Below are 22,316 nucleotides of genomic sequence, written 5' to 3' on the forward strand. Positions count from 1 at the left end.
AAATGCTGTCATTAGTCACAATCCATAGAAAAACTGAGAGGAAAGAAAATGTATTTGTGTGTGGCTGGCAGGCAACAGTATAATGTAAGACTGATGCAATTAATCAGTTAGACCGTCGATACTTAGTATAACAGACCTGAGTTGCTTTGTACAACTTGGTGTGCTCTTTTGTCAATCTACACCAAATCTCTCTGCCAAAAATAGCCGATGTACAAGCTTACAACGCGTCACAATGTGACAAGTTGTGATCTTGCAGATCATCTATTTTTAAAAACGTTCCCCCCAGAATAGGGATGGATGGATGGATGGATGGGTAAGGTGGTGGCAGTACTTTTTTCAACTTAGACTATATATATATTTTTTTTTTCTTCGTGATTTCCATTATGATTTATGGATTTGTCTTCAGCACATTTTTCTCACACTTTTTTTATGCAATTACTCACAGTGGCTCCTTTGGGTCCTGGGAATCCCATGACGCCAGGCTGTCCACGGGCTCCCTGAGGTCCAGGGGGACCCGGGCGACCGTCCTCACCAGCTCCTCCCTGGCAGAGACAAGTACAGCATGTTTAGGGGAAAAAAACTGCTTCTGTTTCGAAAGAGATGCTAGAGTAGAAAAGCATTTTTCCTCAGATAGATTCATCATGAAGCGGATGCAATGTGATGATTGGTTTGAAAAAATGAGATTCCAACCAACTAATAAATCAATCGATCAATCAATCATCGATCAATCAATCAATCAATCGATCAATCAATCAATCAATCAATCAATCCATCAATACATCGATCGATCAATCAATTAACCACCAAACTAATCAATCCGTTTCATCATTAAACTTAAATGTTCAGTGTACTCAACAAGAACATATAGATATTTTTTGTAATATTCAGCACCAGAAGTGAGAAGCACAAAACAAAACAGGAGATACAATGAGTCATTTCCCTCTATTATTGTCCAGGTGAACAGGGTCATTGTGCCCTGAGGAGCTGCCTACCCACTGACTTAATAAATTGAATTTGGTTCAATGGAGGCTTCTGGTGCGACTGCCTCACAGTGTAAACAGATGTGTTTCGCAGAAAAATCCTGCAGGAAGCACATGTCTAAATGCACCATGACATGGTAGAGATGTGTCACACATTTCAAGCGAATCTGGGTGGTTGTCTTAGTTTTGATTTTGAATGTGAATGTAGAAGCCAATTACTGAAGTCTCTCAATGAAACAATGGGCAATAATAATGACGCTAACAGTGTTGCATAATTAAATTGCAACAATTCAGTTAAAGCTAGTACTTGAGTACAAATCGCAAGGTGATGTATAATAAAAACAAACAAAAGAACAAAATAAAAATAGCCAATACAAGCTTTCTGGAACTTGTTAACATCAGGAAGACAATATGTTTGTCATATGAAGATATTACAATATCCAAAATCCCAGACAATAATCTCAATGATGTACAGGTAGATACAATACAGATATTTTGCCCAGCCCTACTTTAGCCCTGACATGGTAAATCTTGCAACACTATACAGGGGCGCTGGAACTCCCAAATCCCAAGGTGAGCTGAACCTGGAGAATTTCCGAAAAATTCACGTTTTTTTTATCCGGTTTTGGGTTATTTTTATTACGGTTTCGGGTGCTTATTCCCCGCACAACGGTGTAACAAGGAGCTATATAGTTACTAGTTGTTTTAGCACACAGTGCAACACACAGCACGCATGCACACACACAGTCACTCACGCACACACTACAAAATCGGGTATTATTTTTGTAACAGTTTTCTACTGTTTTTTATTCACCATATACGGTGTTAGTTTGCAACAATGAGCCTATAGACAGTTTCTAGTTCTCAAATAAATAGACTTTGGTGTGCCATCAAAGCAGGATTTAAATTCGACTTCCCTTCTGACCGGAAGTGGCAAGGTGACCATGTGATTAGGTCACCATGTGATAATCAAATACATTTTTTCAACATATTTTATTCCCCAAAGTCAAATATATTATTGTTTTAATATAGCTTTGTGTGTGTGTATATATATATAGGCTTATTAAAAAAAAAAAAAAAAAAAAAAAAAAACGTTTTTTTTTTTTTTTTTTTTTTCCCCTCCCCACCACCAGGGGAGCTGCAGCTCCCTCAGCACCCCACTTCCAGCGCCCCTGACACTATACCATAGAACCTTCTGATTCACTAAATGAGTGGAAGTACGACTTGTACCATATCACCACTCACAGTCATTTAGATTTAGTCACAAAAACAATAATGTATGTTACAGCATGCAGAAGAAGTGCACTTACAGAAGGTCCGACTTTGCCTTGAGGACCAGCATCTCCAGGACGACCAGTGAGACCCTAGAAGTGGAGAATAGAGAAGGCAGAACACATTTCAATAAGTCATCACACCTCTCACAACAGACACCAGCTAAACTGAGGCACCGGTTCTCAAACCTTTTTCAAGGTTAGTTTGAAAATAGCTGAGTTATATAGGGTTAAAGCGGTTAAATGGATTTTGATGCTATATTAACTAATTTTGCTGGGGAACCCTGGAACCCCCTCAAGGACCACTGGGGATCCCTGGACCCCACTTTCAGAACCGCTGAATTAAGCAAGGTACACCATAAAATATAACACTATGGACACTTGATTTCATACCACAGATTGGGCTCTGTGCTGGCGCACACACATTGTTGCGCTATTAAATTGTTGTTTTCTTATGGGGAATGTCCTGGGGGGAATAACAAGTCTTTGCCAGACTGATCACGTGGGTTTACAAAAGTTCTCCACAAAGTCTGCCCAGTCCAGAAGTCTGGACCTCTGGAAGTCTGGACTTCTGGACTGGGCACCAGTTGTTTTGTTACACTGATTGTCTGAAGGAGTTTGTCTGTCAAGGTAAGTACTCCAGGCCACTATACTCGTCTCCTGTGGGTCGATGTCCAGACTGACATCTTGGGGAATTTTTGTGAACCCACAAGATCAGTCTGGCCAATGCCAGGCTCGGTGCGAGGCGTTGTGTGCATTTTGCCAGCTGGCATTGTCATACTTATCATACTTATAGATCTTTATGCCCTAAGCCAGTGAATATGAATAGTCGAAAGAAACGCATTGACCACCAATGACAAAATAAACAATTTTGAGAATAAATGACATCAGCTTACCCTGGCACCAGGAAGGCCGGGCTCTCCTGGACGGCCGGGGTCACCACCGGCACCCTTGGCACCACCTGCGCCCCCGGGACCACGCTCACCTGGGGCTCCCTGGAGAGACAGAGAATTAGCAATGTGTGTCAGCCAGTTATTCAGTCCAATTTAAAAAAATGATTAGCTTCCCATGGTCCAGCCTAAGGGGGAAATCCTATTAATTTACTACAGATGAGTGGATTGATTCATTTTGTTAGATAAAATCCAATTATGTTGGATAGTGTTAGATAATATGTCAATGGATAATGGATACAGAACATACTGTATGCTATAAATTATGGTTTCGAGAACTATGCTGGCACCCTGTGGCCACATCATGGAACTGCAAGAATCACTGTTGTCTCTTAAAACAAGATAACTTGAGGCCAATTTCCCCCAGTAGGGACCAATTTGATTCTTAATGCAGTCTTGAATGTTTCCATTTGTGAGCTCATTATGTGTAGCTCACCCAAATATTAAAGGAGCACTGAACAAAGAACAAAGCACTAACCAGTGACCACCAATATCCTTAGGCTGTATTATTGAAACTTCAATAAAATGAATGGCTTAAAAGCTTGAAATATCAATCCTTAGAGATAGGGATGTTGTTTGTAAAATGTTGATCTAATTCCTACATACAGTAGATAATGTACGGATCACATGAGTAACATTATCATGGCATGACATTCAAAATGTATTTTAACAGCTATTCTAAACTTACAGGACACTAGTCTCGGTCCTGAAAACCTAACTCTCTGTTAATCGAATACATTACTGTTCATTTCCGCTTCCACAGGCAGTTCATTTCACCTCCAACAGCTATAATAAGCCTCTCTACCCCCAGTAGGGACAGACGTCGCCATGCCGATAACTCACCTTGGGACCAGCTAAACCATCCTGACCAGGGAAACCGCGGTTACCAGGAGATCCCTAAACAGAACACAAACAAAAGAAAATGTATGAAGATCATTATCTGAACAGCTAAGTTGGAGGCCAAGATGATACACCGTCAGAATCTCAGTATTACATTTATACATTCATAACTAACCCATAAAAAAAGAATTTACCCTTATTGGTCCATTTGTACACTATCTGAGTTCATTTATCCATTTGCAACTCAAAATAAATAAAGTTTGACCCTTATGGGTCCATTTGTACACTATCTGAGTTAAATTAACACTTTTCATACAGTTGTATGGTTTTAAAGACAACACAGTGTTATCAACCATTACAAACATTGACGAACCACATGATGTGATGGTACTCACTCTCTCTCCGGGAGGTCCGAGGGGTCCGGCAGCACCGGGCTCACCTCTGGGGCCTCTCTTGCCCTCCTCTCCTGCTGGGCCGAGTGGGCCCTGAAGACCAGCGGGTCCCTAGTAAACACAACCAAGCACAAACTGCTATTAGCACGGAAAGAGTCTGCTTACAATGGTCCTTCTATAAATATAATCATTCTGTTGCCCAGAAGGTGGCTGGGTACAGTAAGGTGTTATTTAATATGGCTCTATGCACAGCAGCCAAATTGGAGAGAAATTGGGCCCCTTCCTTACTTCCTGGTGTTACCAATGATTCTAACCTGTTCCATTTATTGTAGCACAGTGGTTCTCAAACTTCTTTCATTTCAAGTACTTTGCGCCCTCAGTACTGTGTTTGATGGTTAATGTCAAGGTCGCCCATATAACACAGATGGAACCAAACTGAACCTTATGTGTACACTCTCAGAGTTACACACCCTTAACCCATTTAGAACGGGTACACATTATTGTGTATCATTAATTTATGCTTTAACTATTGAAAAATTGCAGATATACAAGCTCACAGCGCGGCACCGAGTGCCTCGCTGCGAGCTTGTAGATCTGCTATTTTTGAAAAATCGTGAAAATTAGAATTTTGACCCGGTTCTATAAGTGTCTTTTGAATCCTTCTAAGATTTTTTTGAAAAACCTATGTTTCTATGTCAGCAATCTGGCCAGCCATCGTCAAAGAAAAGGTCCTTTTCACTTAACTGGAGCTCAGTTAGTCTGTTCTTGAGAGACTACTATGTCAGTGGTTCTCAAACCTTTTCATGTGAAGGACCCCCAAACTGATATGTATTTGGCCACGGACCCCCATCTCAAAATATTTAGTTCCAGGGACCACCCAGAAGCAAAATTTGAGTTACAAACGTTTGCTTTGAAAATACATGTATTCAAAGATTTGCACACATTTTCACGACTTTTTCAAAAATAGCAGATCTACAAGCTCGCAGCGCCGCGCTGTGAGCTTGTATATCTGCTATTTTTCACTGGTTAAAGCATTCAATAATTCTAGGCCTAAGGCAACCCACAGACGTAGCAGAGTGTTTCCAGTGAGCCAACAAGCACAATATCAGCACCAAGACTCTGTTCGAACACAACAAAACACCTTAATTAGCATCATAATTGGTAAAACCTGTGAAGGAACTAAGGAAGAGGCCCAATGTACCGTATTTTCCGGACTATAAGGCGCACTTAAAAGCCTTTAATTTTCTCAAAAAACTACAGTGCACCTTATAGTCCAGTGCGCCTTATATATGGATCATTCATTGACATTGACATTCCCTTTAGCACAGCTCCATCTGTTGCATAACGCAACGGTAGCGTCTATTATGTGCGCCTTATAGTCAGGTGCGCCTTATATATGAAAACAGTTTGAAAATAGACCATTCATTGACAGTGCGCCTTATAGTCAGGTGCGCCTTATAGTCCAGAAAATACTTTATTTACGGTTTACTCTGCAATGTACTGTAGATAAAAGAGGAGAGGGAGAAAAGGCAAGCATGTTGCTTGTGTAAATCGTATTGTAGGGATAGAGGTGGAATTGATATTTTCCTAGCATTGATTCTTACAGCAGTCTTGAATGTTTCCATTCATGAGCTCAGTACATTAGTATTTTTGTCAAACATTGATATTTGACCCAAGGTGAATTATTGAGTCAACGTTGGCTAAACTTCATTGCATTTCTAAGAAGTTACAGTTAAAGAATTTTAATTTGAATGTGAATCTTATCTCCAGGGACTAGGGTAGCCTTTTCAAATCAATCTGTGCTTTATTACACATTAAAACTAAATAAACCAGTAAGACGCCTAAGGGCGAAAAGCGGCCTTGCCCTAAAGGGCGAGGTCGCGCCATCTGTCTTGGCCATATTCCATATATGGATTATGTCATCTGACATCATACATACGATCCCTTTTATGCCCATATATGGAGATCCCTATTATGCCCATATGGAGATCCCTACTGTGAATATCTGACATCACTGTGATGTCACCTGTGATGTCACAGTGATTTGTCAGCCTTTTATGCCCATATATGGAGATCCCTGCTCTGAGTATCTGACATCACTGTGATGTCACCTGTGACGTCACATTGATGTGTCAGGGGAACCACAGTGTCAGGCGTTATAGACAGACAGAGATACGGTCAAGCTGTGACGGTTCACATACTAAACTGCAACCTATGGTCGCAATAAACAAACAAAAAAACTGCAGTGCAGTAAAATGTCTTATTTTGACCTAAGTTTCAAGTCTCTGCATGTTGATTTTCATACCATACTGACATTAATGGAATCCACAGTATGCTTTGGAAATTGGTCTGCAGTAATGTCACATATACAGTGAGTCATACTCAATGGGCTAGACATGCCAGGCCACCGCGGTATGGTCCTCAAACTAACTTATTATGCCTGGGAGAGCACTTATATATTATATCAAGATATTTAGTGGGGGTGAGTGTGAGACGTGGTACACAGGGAGTTCCGGAATGTTCTGAGAAAGTGAGTGAGACTGCAAGGATAATTGACAGTCAGTGCGGTGGGAAAAAACACTTACGAGCTCTCCTTTAGGTCCAGCCTCCCCCTTGAACCCTGCAATACCAGGGTCTCCCTGAGGAGAGAAGTGAGAGAGAGAGAGAGAGAGAAAGAGATGATGTTTTGTTACATTTAACGGCACACTCTAGTCAGTTTCCATACTGGCCAAGCCCTTGGCAACAATAAAGTGTGCTTGTGTATAAAATGAACTATTGAGAGAATACATACAGATGTTCCTTTGGGCCCAAGAGGTCCAGTAGCTCCCTGAGGCCCTGGAGGGCCACGAGGGCCAGGGAATCCAGGTGCACCAGCAATACCAGGACCACCCTAGACACCAAGAGACAAGAGAGGATTTCAATTAACGAATCAATGAATAAAAAAAAAATCAAACCTCGGTTCGAAGTGGAGCCGTGAATTTGAGCAGTTCCAGGTCTATGTTTTTGATTGAAGTGATTTGTAATTATAATCAAAATCTACAAAGTATTTACAAAATAAATAACTTTTGAACGGCTCTTTGAAAAGAACGGATCCCAGAGATTCGGCTCACTTCAAAGTGACATAAATCCCATCCAAAAAATCGGCTCACTTCAAAGTGACATAAATCCCATCCAAAAAATCGGCTCACTTCAAAGTGACATAAATCCCATCCAAAAAATCGGCTCACTTCAAAGTGACATAAATCCCATCCAAAGAATTGCGCATGGGCAGATCCTGTTCATTCTTGACTGGACAGACTCTGGTGAGGACACACATTGCCACTCACAGGGAGCTCATGTGCTTTGCACACGGCTCCAAAAAAAAATCATTCTATCCATCCACCCAATAATCAATGAACTTAACAAGCGTCCCACTGGCCAATCGTCCTGCGAAGCTTGGCTTGGCCATACAACAAACTTGGAGCCGTTTGTGCCAAGATGTAGGCCATATCTAGGCCAGATGTAGGCTGCGTTTCAAATGTTTTGGGGACCGGAGATTTTTTGGGAACGGGACAAAGCTAGATGTTGGAGCTTAGCTCCTTCCAGGAGCACCTATAAAAAAATAAAGAAGTCTTTCCATACTTCATAATAATGAATGAATGTGATGCTATATGTAATAAACCCCTGGTAGCCATCATAACTATGCATAAAATGAATTGCTGGTTAATCCTGTACTACTTCAGCAGCTATACATGCACTCTCGTCCGGGTCCATTTGGCCTCAAATTCTGATGCTACAACAGCCTTCTGGTCTGTTCAGTGGTGAGACTGCATCGATGGTATTAGGATTTGGACTAGTTGGATTCATTTTTCTCTGAGGGCCAGATCAGGAGTTGCTCAGGAGTTTAGTGACATCCATGACAAGTAAATTAATACCCTTCGTGCTGCTCTGTCTACCATAACAGTGCGTAGCAAATTCTAACGCTACCTCAAAACGATCTCCATTTTAACCACTGTATACCGTTTTATAAAAGCAATAAAACGCTAGAGGTCGTGCTTTATTGTGGTTATTGGCACGGCAGTGCAGGCATGAGTTGTGCCTAGGCCGCAGCACAACAGTGCCAACAACCACAATAAACACGAGCTCTCTTGTGTTACTGCTAAAGAGTAGCTTTGTGGTAGTCTCAATGGGAGATGTACCAGCTACTGTAGATAATACTACATCGTAGGCATGTAACGATTTATCGTAAATTGATTAAAATCAATTAAAACTTGTGACAATTTCAACAGGTTTAATAAAAGATGTATAGCGATGCAAACAGCTGAGGGTGCAATCGAGACAAGACAAAAAAATTAAACAGGATCTTTGTAAGAGAATTGATTAAAAAAATTGTTTTCAGTAATTTGCTACTGTATTGAAAAGAGAATAAAAAGAGTAAAAAGTAAAAGAGAAGAAAATACTGGATTTGTGTAAGAGGAATAATATAAAACATTTTAAAAATCTGTAATTTGTCTGAAAAAAAAGGTTGTGTTTAAAAAAATCTTATCATGAGTTGAGTGAATCGTTACATGCCTACTACAGTGTCAGACCAACAGTTCTAAAACCGAAGATTATGAAGATTATGGGTAGAAACGTCTCATTATGTGTAGCACACCTAAATATTAAAGGGGCACTGAACAAAGAACAAAGCACTAACCAGTGAGGTGTGAACTGTGAAGTGGTTTGTATGTAATCCTACTTACTATAACTATTGCCTTCTGGAGATGTTACAGACGACCTACTGTAAGTCAATTAAACGCCAGGAATGTGGGATGCAGGCTTGATAACTCGGATACACCAGCTTTCACCAACCTCCCTCTCTACTAACGCCCAGCCAGGTTTTACTCCCAATAAAAGACAATTATAGGCTACAGACCATGAAATATAATTTCCACAGTACCATGGGGAGGGGGGGTGACAGCAATAGAGTGGTGGTGTGTAAGATAGATTAAGTATTGCTTTATACTCACGGATGATCCTTTAGATCCAGGAATACCATCAGTACCAGGGTTACCCTGTAGAAGGAGGAGGAAAAGTGAGTCAGTGGATTGCTCCAAACAAACTACTTTTCTCACATTCATTAGAGATGAGACTGAATCTTCCTAAAAATGCATTGAGCCACTTGGACTTGGTCTAGGTGGACTAGAGTTAATCAAAAGCAGTATACAACAATTTAGTACAACTCTACAACAATTCCCTTAAAACAATTCATGATTATTTCCAACGTTATTAATCGCTCACTGCACAATTATAGGGATGCACCGATATGGAAAATTATTGGCCGATACCGATGTTTAAAATAATAATTTTGACGATAACCGATACTGATACCAATATTTGATTATATATTTATTTCCCTCTTTTGTGCCAGGGAAACAAATACATCTTAATTAAAATAAATAACTGTTCAGTGTCTACAGCTTGGTATGCTGCAGATAACCAATACACCAACATAGCCAGCCTAAAAGTTAAGGCCTCTCCATACTTCGACCGAAATGTTCGGTGAATTGTGTTTTCCGACGTGCAAATTTCCGAACTCTCGTTCGGTCCAATGCTTTTCAGAAGTCCCGAGGGATATCATTTTATGGTAGAAAAGGACCTTTTGACCGAAAACGTCGGTTTCGGTCAAAGTATGGAGATGCCTTTATGCTTATCAGATAAATATCGGCTACTGCCATCGGTTAATGTCAGCTTTATTTTGTGATACCAACTGACCTGACCGCAAACGGCAAATATCGTCCGATACCAATATCTGGTCGATACTGATGGTGCATCCCTAGTTTTAATTATGAAATAGCCCATCTGCATTGTCAGTGCACCATGGTCTTTACAGTATATCACTAAGACCTTCTACCGTTAAGACATATCTTCAACGTTACTCACAGATGCGCCGGAAGGTCCAGGTGATCCTGGGGTACCAGACTCTCCTCGGGGACCCTGTGCACCCTCAGGTCCACGAGCGCCGGTAGGGCCAGCTTCTCCCTGGTGAACAACACAGGGGATAGAGAAGAGTCTTCTTCCATTCAATGTTTACAGACCAGGTATTTACACCTTGAACTTGAATGTTAGCTACAATATTCACATTCTAGTCATGACACTCTCCTGTTGTGTAAGGACCTCTAGTCTACTAACTGGGGTGGTATTAAACAAATTCTAGGAGAATTCTAGGAGAAAACTAGTCATGACAGGGAAATATCTGTGAATAGCCCACGTTTTGAAATGCACGAGTGCTATGTCTCATTGACAGTTGAGAGTCTGATGGTCCATACTTGACATAAGATAGATCTGAATGCTAAAAATAACCGGGAGATAAATCGGGATAAATCGGGAGATAAGCGACCGTCAGGTCGCATACACAAACTTTAGAAGGTAATGGTAGCCAATCAGGAGGGAATATGGCAAATGGGACAGATCCATGTTGATGACATGACTTTAGAGATACTGTGTACCGCTTTGAGTGATTTTAGGGCAAAATCTGTAGGAGCAGTGTCCAAAAATGTGTCTTGCAAGAATCGGCCTCATGGTGGCGCTAGAAGAGGGCCATGTGAGAAATGAGGGGTTGGCATGGATCGGGGCAACGGTGGCGGAGATATGAGTAGGGGAAAAGTGTGATGTGACAGACAACTGACGGACGGACATCCGGTGGAGGTTTTGATAGTAACTTCGACCTAACGGTCGAAATAAGACTTCATCAAGTTAAAGATGGAGTAAGCAGGTTACATGCTTAAAGTATTGTTAACTAGAAAAGTAAAAGTAGTAAAAATAAAGAAAATATGTTTGAGGACTGCCATGTGTAAGTGGCTTTTAGGGTGACAATAGTTATATCCCTTATTAGTATGGTAGCCTAATTCATAAACACCATGTTTAATTAAAGAATTTGGAAAAACAGAGCTATTGAGAGTTACAACCGACCCATAGACTTCTATTTCCCAAACCAACTTACAGTTGATCTTTCATTTGTTTCAGCGTGCTCAGAGAAAACAACACGAACACTAAGATGGCGGAAGTAAATGTTCCAAACACTTGAATGCTCATAATGGGTGTTGCTGAAGCACGATACACAAACGTTGCAGCATGATCAAAAAAGTCTCTTTCAATGGGTCTGGGAAAAACTAAACCAGGATGGTTTGTGTTCATTTGTTAAAGGAGCTCAATCAAATTAATGAATTAATAATGAATTAATTAACACAATTCACATTTCGTAGAGGTAAACCAATGACACTGGAGTTTAATTTGTACAAACATATTTAAAAATGCAAAACACAATTAGTTGGCCTTTCAATAAATATTTTATGAGTGTTTGCCTACAAAGTGCACAAGTTAGAGCCAAGTGCATAATGATTTACAGACTTTCATGTCCAGAGCGGGGCCAGTTTTCACTAAATAGACTTTAGACTTTAGTCTCCGCCTCCCTTATGGGCATCAGCCAATGATTACACCGCACTCTTGTGAGGTCACAGGCCTCAACATGTTGAATGGAATTCCTTTGCCGCTGACGTAGTCGTTTATATACATCATGACTCAACAGCATGACTCAATAGAGTTTGTATGGGTTTGCATGTCATGCGGTAGTGGCTGCAATGCATTATTGCCTTTGACAGCTTGGATAACGTGCCTACTGGGATGAGAATATGGCCATCTATCAGGGAATCTTAACAGTACAACAATAGATCAAAAATAAAGTTTATAGATGGCAGGGTCAGCGTTTTCCTTTATTGACTTTCATCCTGTCGTCCCTATTTTGGACTATTCCACGTGAAATGTTTTAGTTTTGTCTTTCCATAAATTTCAAAATGTTCACAAATAGTGAAAACAGCAACTCTACAAGCTCACGTGGCACGTTGCATCGTGTGTGAGCTTGTAGATCGTCTGTTTTTGCTATTCATCGGACAAAGAAGTAAACAGTAAACTTAAGATTTATCCAGTGCAGTCTAGTTCCACAACAGTGGATTGTGTCTGTTGCCAAAAAATGTCAACTACAATAAAGTGTACGGTTCACTGAGCTGAGGTTTAGAGCTCCTTGTGAGGTTTTTTATTTTGTGGCCGTTGGTTGCAATGCTTTCTGGCTTGTGTCCTTTCAGCTGCACCAATTCACACCTATAAAGTGCAGTGCGGACGCAGTAAAAACCTGGACAAAGAGAAGGAGTTCTGTGGGCCCACGAGGAGACAAAAACACTGCCCTGCAGGCACTGCTGAATAGATCAAAGTATCAGATTAACAGGCTCACGCACGCACACACAAACTCACATTCTCTCATCTATACACGTTAAAAGGACATGCACAGATGTGCCCTGTGTACCATACAAACACGCTTGCATGCACGCATGCACATACATACACACACACACTCGCACATGTGTGCGTGCGCGCACACAGTGTCACACACACAATTTGGCATCTTGAGCATGCCGTAATTAAGGCATCTTTTAAAAGAGGCTGGATTTTTGTAAACACAGCCGCGACTCCCAGGTTTTATTCCTAAATCTCGTTCCCACTGGGGGAACGAGAAGAAAGCAAAAAACCACCAGCATCAGGCCCCCGGGCATGGAGCTGGGTCTGTCTGCCATGCAGGAGGAATAAATCAGTCCCAGGGAGAGAGAGAGAGAGAGAGAGAGAGAGAGAGAGAGAATAACCCCTCTATAATTTTCCACACAGAGGGAGGCTTAGAGCACTTTCCAATGCCACCTTCTCTAGTTTCACTAATGCCTGATTTATACTTGGCTGCATGCCGTGTCGTGCACCAAAAATAGCAGATCTGCAAGATCACAACACGCTGCAGCGCGACAGGTTGTGAGCTTGTAGATTGGCTATTTTCAGTGTGGGACACCGGCGCACAACGCAGTGTAAATCTCTTCGACTTGAGTCAACAGAATCCTCTCAGAGCCATCAGCCATGTGCCTCCATTTACTGAGCACTCTGCGTTCTGACGTGATTCAGGGCAGGCAGAAATGACTCTTAACTGCATGGGGTGACACAAAGTGCCTCATCTTTGTCACCTGTCACATTCTTCAGAGTGGTTTGGCTTATGTTCAGAGTGGTCCAAACATGGGAATATTACTGCAGTTCTGTTGGCTCATGCACGCACGCGCGCGCAAGTCCCCGCCCCACACGCACAGTTGCGCGCGCGAGCGCACACACACACACACACACACACACACACACACACACACACACACACACACACACACACACACACACACACACACACACACACACACACACACAATACACACAGGCAAGGGATAGAACGACACAGTAGAATCCTCAGTGTCAGAACTCTGACAGTGAGGATTTTGCAGTGTTTGAGACTAAAAGAGAGAGAGAGAACTCTTCACATACCTTGGAACCAGGAGAGCCAGGGAAGCCAGGAGCTCCAGCAGGACCAACAGGGCCCTAAAGACAAAAGTAATGAGGAGAGAACAGGCTGTCAATCACTGCTGACAGCACAGAAACTCCCCTTCCTCCTGACACAATCACTACTTCCTGGGGCTACCGCCAGTCCGCCATGAATAAGAACTTACATACTGTAATAACAACGGGGGAAGGCTATGGTACAGTGTAGGTAAGGGGGAGAGGGGCATGTGTGTGTGTGTGTGTGTGTGTGTGTGTGTGTGTGTGTGTGTGTGTGTGTGTGTGTGTGTGTGTGTGTGTGTGTGTGTGTGTGTGTGTGGTGGGGGGGGGGGAGGCATGGGTGAATGAAGAGGAAAGCAGCGTGACAGAGGTAGGGAAACGGGTGGGAACAGAGGGGCCAGAGAACAGGCGGGAGTAGGATGTGGTGGGTGAGGGGAAGTATGGGGGTGCAATGTATGTACAATCTTGCACTAACTACACCGTGTTGATCTCAGCACATTGAACTACAGCAAATACAAAAAGAGCAACTCCTTTAATCACACTTGAAAAACTGCTGCCATATCTCTACTATTTGAAATACACTTGAAAAAGAAGAAGAAGAAAAACACATCTTGATATTTGTCTCAAGGTTCCAAATGTATACCAAGTTATCCCTGCTTACAACTGCTTCTTAACAGCAAATGCAAAGTTCTCATGGTTCCATAAGCTAGTTTATCTAATGCCTTGTAATGTAACACAGTTCTGTTTACACATCTTTATTCCCTTTTTAATTCTACATACAGTACATTTAGTCATGATTTTTGATTGGTTTGATACATACTTGCTTTGGCAATGTAATAGTATGTTTTCTCATGCCAATAAAGTCCCTTTGAATTAAATTGAATGGTATTGGAAGTTGTGGGGTGGTAGAATAGAAGTAGGGGAGGTTGTGGGAGGAGAGATTGGTGAGAGGGAGCTGGAAACAGGGTGAGGCAATGGGAACAAAGGATGACAGAGAGGAGTTATGGTGAAGATGAATGGTGGACTTGGTGGTGGTGGTGGCATAACTGGAGATGATTCCAGGATTCTCATTTCTAAAGCCGAATTTGTACTTCATCGTACGATGGTGTCGCACGCTGAAAATAGCTGATGTACAAGCTCACAAACTTGTAGATCAGCTATTTTCGTGAATTAAGATTTAGAGCAACATGTAACTAAATGTTTTCATACTTACTGGGGGACCAGCAGGGCCGGACAAACCATCATTTCCTCTCGCACCCTGGATATTAGAAACACATTGCAACATCAGCAGAGGGTAGAGAAACAGCTTAGCAAATAAAATGACACTGTACTTCTGTGGGAAATTCTGCTTCAGCTTCATTCGATACTGATTATTTGCATTGCAAAATGATACGATACAAAGTTAAACAACAACAAGTTAAACATACAATATGTTGCTGTTTACATATGAATATACTTTGATTCTTGAAATTAAAATCGATAGTTTGATAAATCGATAGTTACTATATTGTTACACCCCTATTCAACACATATACTGGGCAGACGGGGAGGTGAACCGGTGACCTTGTTCTGATACCAGACAGTCTCTCTACCCACTAAACAATGGCTGTCCCTAACGCTAACACTAATGGGACCCCACTGAACAGGGAACTCTCTCTGTCTGAGAGCAGAGTATAAATATGTGTCAGCGCATAGGTTTCTGTGTCGAGGGAACAGGAGAGAAACACGGTACTCACAGCAGCTCCAGAAGGTCCAGGACGGCCTCTCTCGCCGGGCAGACCACGGGGTCCCTGTGAGGAGACAAAGAATGATTAGCTAATGATTGTGCAATATAATGTATAAGAAACAGACCAGATTTATTCTTTAGGATCCACTGTCCACTGTCAAGAGCAGGGGACTTGATTGTATTGGACAGTGGACACAGAAACTGTTTTAATCTGCTAATGGAGGAGGACAGAAGTTTTGTTTTCGTCCCATTCCATTTGTCTGATGGCAGCATGTCTCTAAAGGTTATGATTGGTTTTGCATGAAACTTTGTGGAAAGTTTGATTATGGGGCAAGGAAGAATTGATTAACTTTTCATACTGTTTAGCCAAAGTTGTGTGCCGCAATGGGCATGGCTTCTAACAAAAAATGCATACCCGATGTCTCTGGTTGACATAGGCACATTTCACTCAGGTTATTTCATCTCACTCATGTCACTTTGGCTGCTGACCTCACTCAGCAACAAAAAATAAATAAAATAAACAAAAAAATGAAATAAAACAATTCACAGGAGGCAAGCAGTGATCACCCCATGATGTGCATTGTGCACTGCAATGTAGTTTCAAATGCACTACATTACAGATGCTTTTTTGAGAGTAAAAAACTAAAAAAGAAGAAGAAGACATGCATGCCCCAGGAAATGTGCCAATGTGAACCAGAGACATCGGTAACTTTGAAACAGATTCCTGTAAAACTATGCAACTTTGTATGCCTATCAGCAGATGTTGGAGGTAAACCCTACATTAGTTGCCCAGTCAAACCAATAGGGGTGATTTTGTGTGTCACTGAACATTACAATTACTGAGTGAACTAAAGTATGTAAACAGCAAAACCTGATAAAGGCATAGCATTGTACAGTACTCCATTCAGTGTAATATTTCTAGTTGAACTGTACTGCTGATATGAATGTATTATTGTTTATATTCTGGTTTTGAACCACACTGTACTATTTGAATGTAATTGTTAATATTGTATGGTGAGTAACTATGGGGTGGTGAGTCGGGCCATTGCTGTAAAAGAGCAATCTACGCTGCATCAGAGGATGAAATGAATATTATGACACCACTATTAGGTGTGATGTTTGATAGTGTTATTGTCCAGATGTACTCACCATTGGTCCGTTGGCGCCATTCTCTCCGGGAGCACCACCCTCACCCTAAAGGAAAATCAAAATCCTCAGTTTAATGACAACAGACAACATTTTGTTCTAATAATGAAAGAATTACTAAGAAATGTAGTTTGATAATAGTTTGCCTAGTATACCATGTAGGCTACACATATAATAGTAATGCACTTCTGATTTTGTGAATATTATTTTGTTAAAGTGTATCTTAACCACTTAAGCCCTATTAAAACCTTTTTTGTAGGAAAATAGCAAAAGGAGCTGTTCTACAAGCTCACAATGTCTTTTACATCAGATATTATTACAATTTCTGACAACTTTTGATGCCAGGGTTAAAGTGGTTAACTAGCTACACTGTCAACATTGTAAATCATACAATTCAATCTTTATTTCAGACCCAGTAAGATCCATATCAGTCACAATACAATAAAACAATACAAGAACAAGTAATAAAACAATACAAGAACAAGTAATAAAACAATACAAGAACAAGTAATAAAAATAATAAAAAATACAGATAAGCGGAGAAGATGTTGGAGTGCTGAGGAACAAGAAAGGCGTAAGAGAGGACAGAGAGAGAACTGTACCTTGGAGCCAGCAGCTCCGGTCTCTCCCTTTGAACCATCAAGACCTGGATAACCCTACAAACACAGCAGGATGAGACAGTGAATACAAGCTGTATATAATGTGTGAATTGGTTATTGATGCACAGAATGCCTTTAATTGGACCCGTGAGGGGTCTATTTTTATTCTTTACTCAAAGTTTACTGTGATGCAGACACTGTGTGTCCCGAGTGTGACCCCCTTCCCACTTACTCTGTGTCCCTTGATGCCGGGCAGGCCAGGAGTTCCTGGGAATCCACGAGCTCCCTTTTATGAGAGAGGAAAGATAGCAGGAAGATAGATTTAAGTGGAAAGTAGGGGAGAGAGAGAGAGGGGGAGAGATGAGTATGGACCTATTTTGCTGTCCATCTGTCTTTTCCTCAGCTGAGTGGCAGCCAGGAGCATGTGTGACATCAGGACAGACATGCTCCAGAGAGTCAAAGATTCCTTTTTTATTGTTTAACCTTTAAAGCAAGTTCTTCTTAGAACCTGGCCAGTGCAAAATTATTCCCTATAACACATGAGGGTTTTTAGACAGAGAACAACCCTGAACATAATTTATTTAGTTGGGTTTTAGCTTGCAATTCAAACTGAAGCAACACAGACAATATTTCTGTAGACCAGTGGAGGGCCCACTTGAGAATCTCAGAAATGCTTGTGGCCCCTTAACACGGCTTCTGTGTTAAGTGGTCAGATGGGTGGGCCCTTCATACTTCTCCCAAGGCTCTGTAATTGGTTCGCTCCTTTTCCCCAAATGTTCTTAGTAGCCGATCAACAACATGTAAAATGTAAATGTCAGGCCTGTATTGCAGGATTACAGATAGCGAGTTCCCTATTTGTCAGTAGAACAGCTTCAGGCTGTTCATTGACATGACATATCCATTGTACATAAAGCGATGTAGCAAACCTATAGCCTGGCGGGGCCCGACGTCATACTGCGTTCACTCACTCACTCATTCCTTCCCATACTGCGGAAGGGATGAGTGAGTGAACGCAGTATGACGTCGGGCCCCGCCAGGCTAGCAAACCTAGCCTACGGTCAATATGTATTGGAGGCATCCTGCATATCGCTGAAGGGTTTTATTTTGCAAAGGTGAGGGGCTGACTGTAATTAGCCCACTCATTACAGGGCTAATTGCTTATGAACAAAACCAATAATTTGGCATGAAATATTAATGTACAAGCAAGTAGTCCATTAGGTTATACAAACTGCATTCATAACAACACTGAGACTGTAGCTTGATTTGTGAAATAGAGGTCTGCCATTGAAAAATACATATTAGAGTTCTAAACCAGGTCATGGAATGTAACAGAAACTTGACAAAATCAAGTCCTAGGAGTCAAACAACAAAACAAAGAAACAAACAAACTGATTCTCTGCATTGAGTGGTTATTTGACATTATTTAAGAACAACAACAACAACAAAAACATGGCTGTTATCATCAATTATAATAAACTAGAAGCCAAGAGGAAATCTTACCTGAGGTCCAGTTGGTCCACGCTCACCAGACTTGCCAGGCTTACCAGCCTCACCCTATAAATGCAATTTAAATGTGTTATGTCAGTGTTTGATACAGACAATACAGAAACATGTTAAACAAGGAATAAATCTGTTGAATCTATGCCATATATTCATGTACTGTATGTCTACTGTATATTATAGTACAGTTGAGCCCCCTAGTGGAGACAGTGTGAAATATCAAGTCTGCTGCCATCCAGTGGCTAAAAGTGGGTACTGCATTTAAATGCTTCCCAAAGTTCAAGTCAATGCACAACAATGGGGGGTTTTAAGCATTTCGCTCTCAAGACTGATTTATACTTCATTGCACGATAGTGTTGCACCCTAAAAATATCCAATCTACAAGCTCACAACATGTTGCATCCGTGACGTGATGTGAGCTTGAAAATCTTTTTTCAGTGCGTGACAACGTCATACAACCAAGGTCTTATCCAGAGCGACTTAAAAGTGTAAGATAATAGTAAAGGGCACAAGCCATAGTCAACAAACAACAGGATACATGGTCAAGTAAGTAGAGTGCAAAGAAAACAATATAGTGCTTCAAAGAAAGTAGGACAAACTGCTATCAACATAGCACCTGACCTGTCTATATAACATGCCAACAATTTGAGAACCACTGATATATGCCGTTTCTAGAAATGTCTTCTAAATACTAACAGTTTTCGGGGAAAAAAAAGCAAAAGCAAAGATTTGAGTTAAAAATGTTTAGTCTAGATTTGGGTCTTGGAATATCTATTCTGCATCTAGCTTAGGGGCACAGACTTGTTGGCAAACGCTAGGTCGCATGACTGTCCACGTCCAGTACCTCACTTCCTACAGATCTGCTAGGTTGATAGGCAACCAAGGACTTCTCAAATATCTTTTGAATCAGCCAACGTAAAGTATTTATTTTGCACCAACTTCCACAAATATCAAATGAAATCCAATGTGGTGGAGTAGACGTTACATGTAAAGTGAGCCTCACATGGCTGAGAGCAGCGTTTAGCCTGCCCACCCACAGGTGTAGGCATCTCTCTGAATGTCGTTCTAGTTCAAACCTTAAACAGCTCGATTACTCTAATTAGATGAAAGTGATAATGTGAAACATGAGTGATCTCATTGTGACATGGTTGGATGTGTGGGTGGTAGGACCATTAGGAATAATTTGTACTTTGTTGCTGAGCATTTCAGGGGGGATTCGGACTCATGGTTAGAATAAAGACTTCACCCAATACTCATCTTCAGCCTGATTTATACTTAGTTGTGCACCGTTGTCTCACACCGAAAGTAGCCGATCTACATGTAGATCGTCTATTTCCTTTGTGCAACACAGTACGCAACCAAGTCAGGCATTACCCATCACACGACATAAGAATATGGCTAAGACACAAAAGCGACAGAGACAAACACGCTTGATGATTATAGATGTGTCTGACGTCAGGAAGATACTTACATCATCTCCGGGTTTTCCAGCAGGTCCAGGGGGACCACGGGGACCCATGGGTCCCTGTTAAGAGAGAAGAAAATAAACAAAAGCAGGAGAGGTGAGATGCAGTTGCCATTCAAAACCAAAAGGGGGCAACATAACATAGTATACAACCTAGGGCCTGGAGTGATTCATTCAGAGCATGTGGTTACAATATTATTTTCTCCTTCATTTTATAAACACCCCTGGCAGAAAACAATACTGAAAGAGATGCCAAATGAGATGCATTAAAAAGATCATGCCCACAGGTGATTCTAATAATAGTTAGATTTTAAAATGGATTGTTACACTCATTCAAGCAACCTGACTCTAAGTATGAAATTCCTCCAAACACTAACAGAAAACAATTAGTGGTTTTCTCATCTTGCCAATCAAGTGTGGAAGATTGGTTTGTTTGTGAAAATCCTGCCAGTGACATAGTCATTTGTAACAATTTGCAGCATAAAATTGGACTAAACTCTGCTCTTATGAAAACATGCTGCACTCCACTTTCTTTTTTTTTCTATAATTTTTATCCCATGATTTTGCAACCCATTTTCACCCAGTGCCAATTGCCTATGTAATCCTGGGCTCTGCTCTCCCTCTGCCGCGCCTGGGGAGACAACGGACTGACCTCATGCTTCCTTCAATGCATGAGTAGTCCAAGTTGTTTCTTTTCACCTGACAGGGGGGATTTCCCCGGGATGGACGTAGCGCGTGGAAGGAACACGTTATTCCAACCAGTTCCTTTCCCCCCCATCAGGCACCCCGGCTGGCCAGGGGGAGGCATTATTGAGACCAGGATTACTGCATGTTTTTATGAGGGTATCAACCCTAGGAGATACGGGGAGAACATGCAAACTCCACACAGAAAGGCCCTATCGCCGACCCCACCTAGGGTGTGGGCGCTGATGACGTGGAGGGAGAAACACACCCCCAGCACCCACAGCGTCCCCTGGCGGGAATCGAACCCAGGACCTTCTAGCTGTGAGGCGAATCGCTAACCACTGCGCCACCGTGCCTCCTTGCACTCCACTTTCTAATCCGCGTAGGATTCTTCATCCAAAGAATGAGAAAAGGGAAGTAATTATTCAAAGGATTCTGATGAATCTGGTAGAATTATGACCCTTTCAAGTCAATGCGTCAAAATGCGTCAATATCTTTTAGTATGCTGGTCAGGTCTTTCCTTCTCTTATTAAGTCTCGTGAGTATATCGTCACTGTCAGGTAGAAACCTCATATCTCCAAGTTTCAAATGTGTATGTTTTTTTGTTAAGTAAAGAACAGCTTCATCATACAAGACTGTCACACAAAACTATTGAAAACAGCAGATCTACAAGTAGATCGGCTAATTTCACTATTTTAAATCATTTTTAAAATGATAAATGCAAAACAAACAGTTTTGGCCTTACAAGGTTTCCACCAGACAACAACGACATGTATCTTTTTCCCTTCTTCACCAGTATTATAATTGTTTTAAATCAGTTTCTCCCTGAATTCCCCCTTGTTTCTTTGCTGTTTCTGAGGGTCAGAGAGGTTGTGAAGATCAGGTCTTTTTGCAACATCTTATTTCATCTCATCTAATCCTTGAAACACTGATATCGTTGTTGTCGGGTGGAAACCTTGCATGTCCAAAACTATTAATTTTTTAATTTAATGGAAAAAAGAGCCTGTGTTCCAATGGCTAGTTATTATTTAGTCACGTGCTCTTGGTAATACCTTTCATTGGTTAAATGCTTATCAAATTGACTTAAAAAATAATACACTCTTAAAGGGGAGAACCACCCATTTTCATCATTGAACTATGTCATTAACACCTTCTAAGCCAAGGGGAGCCCCTTAATGTTAAAACCGTACTATATCGCACATCCCCCCAGGGACTCTCAGCCACGTCGTACATTCCCGGACTTTGTCTTTAAAACCGGAATAAAAGCTTTTGATCCGAAAATCGGCGATCGTCTAACCTTCCCTAGTCACCACTCGTGCACTGATAGCTCATGCAGACCGTGCATGAAGCAGAGGTGACGTCAGCGCCTCTCCTTCTCCAAGGCACCTTCCACC

The 22,316-nt window shown here is 41.4% G+C and overlaps 1 protein-coding gene across 1 annotated transcript in view; it reads right to left on the minus strand.

Moving 5' to 3' along the window:
• col2a1b (collagen, type II, alpha 1b) overlaps positions 1-22,316 on the minus strand; it is a 73,745-nt gene that overhangs the window by 27,214 nt on the left and 24,215 nt on the right. Inside the window, exons 11-27 of the mRNA XM_080727681.1 lie at positions 20,245-20,298; positions 18,774-18,827; positions 17,506-17,559; positions 17,277-17,330; positions 16,678-16,722; positions 15,539-15,592; positions 15,016-15,060; positions 13,791-13,844; positions 10,335-10,433; positions 9,422-9,466; positions 7,225-7,323; positions 7,019-7,072; positions 4,437-4,544; positions 4,045-4,098; positions 3,148-3,246; positions 2,291-2,344; positions 444-542 (exon numbers count right to left, since the gene is read on the minus strand). Of these exons, the coding sequence (XP_080583807.1) occupies positions 444-542; positions 2,291-2,344; positions 3,148-3,246; positions 4,045-4,098; positions 4,437-4,544; positions 7,019-7,072; positions 7,225-7,323; positions 9,422-9,466; positions 10,335-10,433; positions 13,791-13,844; positions 15,016-15,060; positions 15,539-15,592; positions 16,678-16,722; positions 17,277-17,330; positions 17,506-17,559; positions 18,774-18,827; positions 20,245-20,298 (1,125 nt within the window). The remainder of the gene's footprint in view (positions 1-443; positions 543-2,290; positions 2,345-3,147; positions 3,247-4,044; positions 4,099-4,436; positions 4,545-7,018; positions 7,073-7,224; positions 7,324-9,421; positions 9,467-10,334; positions 10,434-13,790; positions 13,845-15,015; positions 15,061-15,538; positions 15,593-16,677; positions 16,723-17,276; positions 17,331-17,505; positions 17,560-18,773; positions 18,828-20,244; positions 20,299-22,316) is intronic.

The sequence above is a fragment of the Nannobrachium achirus genome (assembly GCF_963921795.1).
Source record: "Nannobrachium achirus genome assembly, chromosome: 6".
Taxonomy (NCBI): Eukaryota; Metazoa; Chordata; class Actinopteri; order Myctophiformes; family Myctophidae; genus Nannobrachium; species Nannobrachium achirus.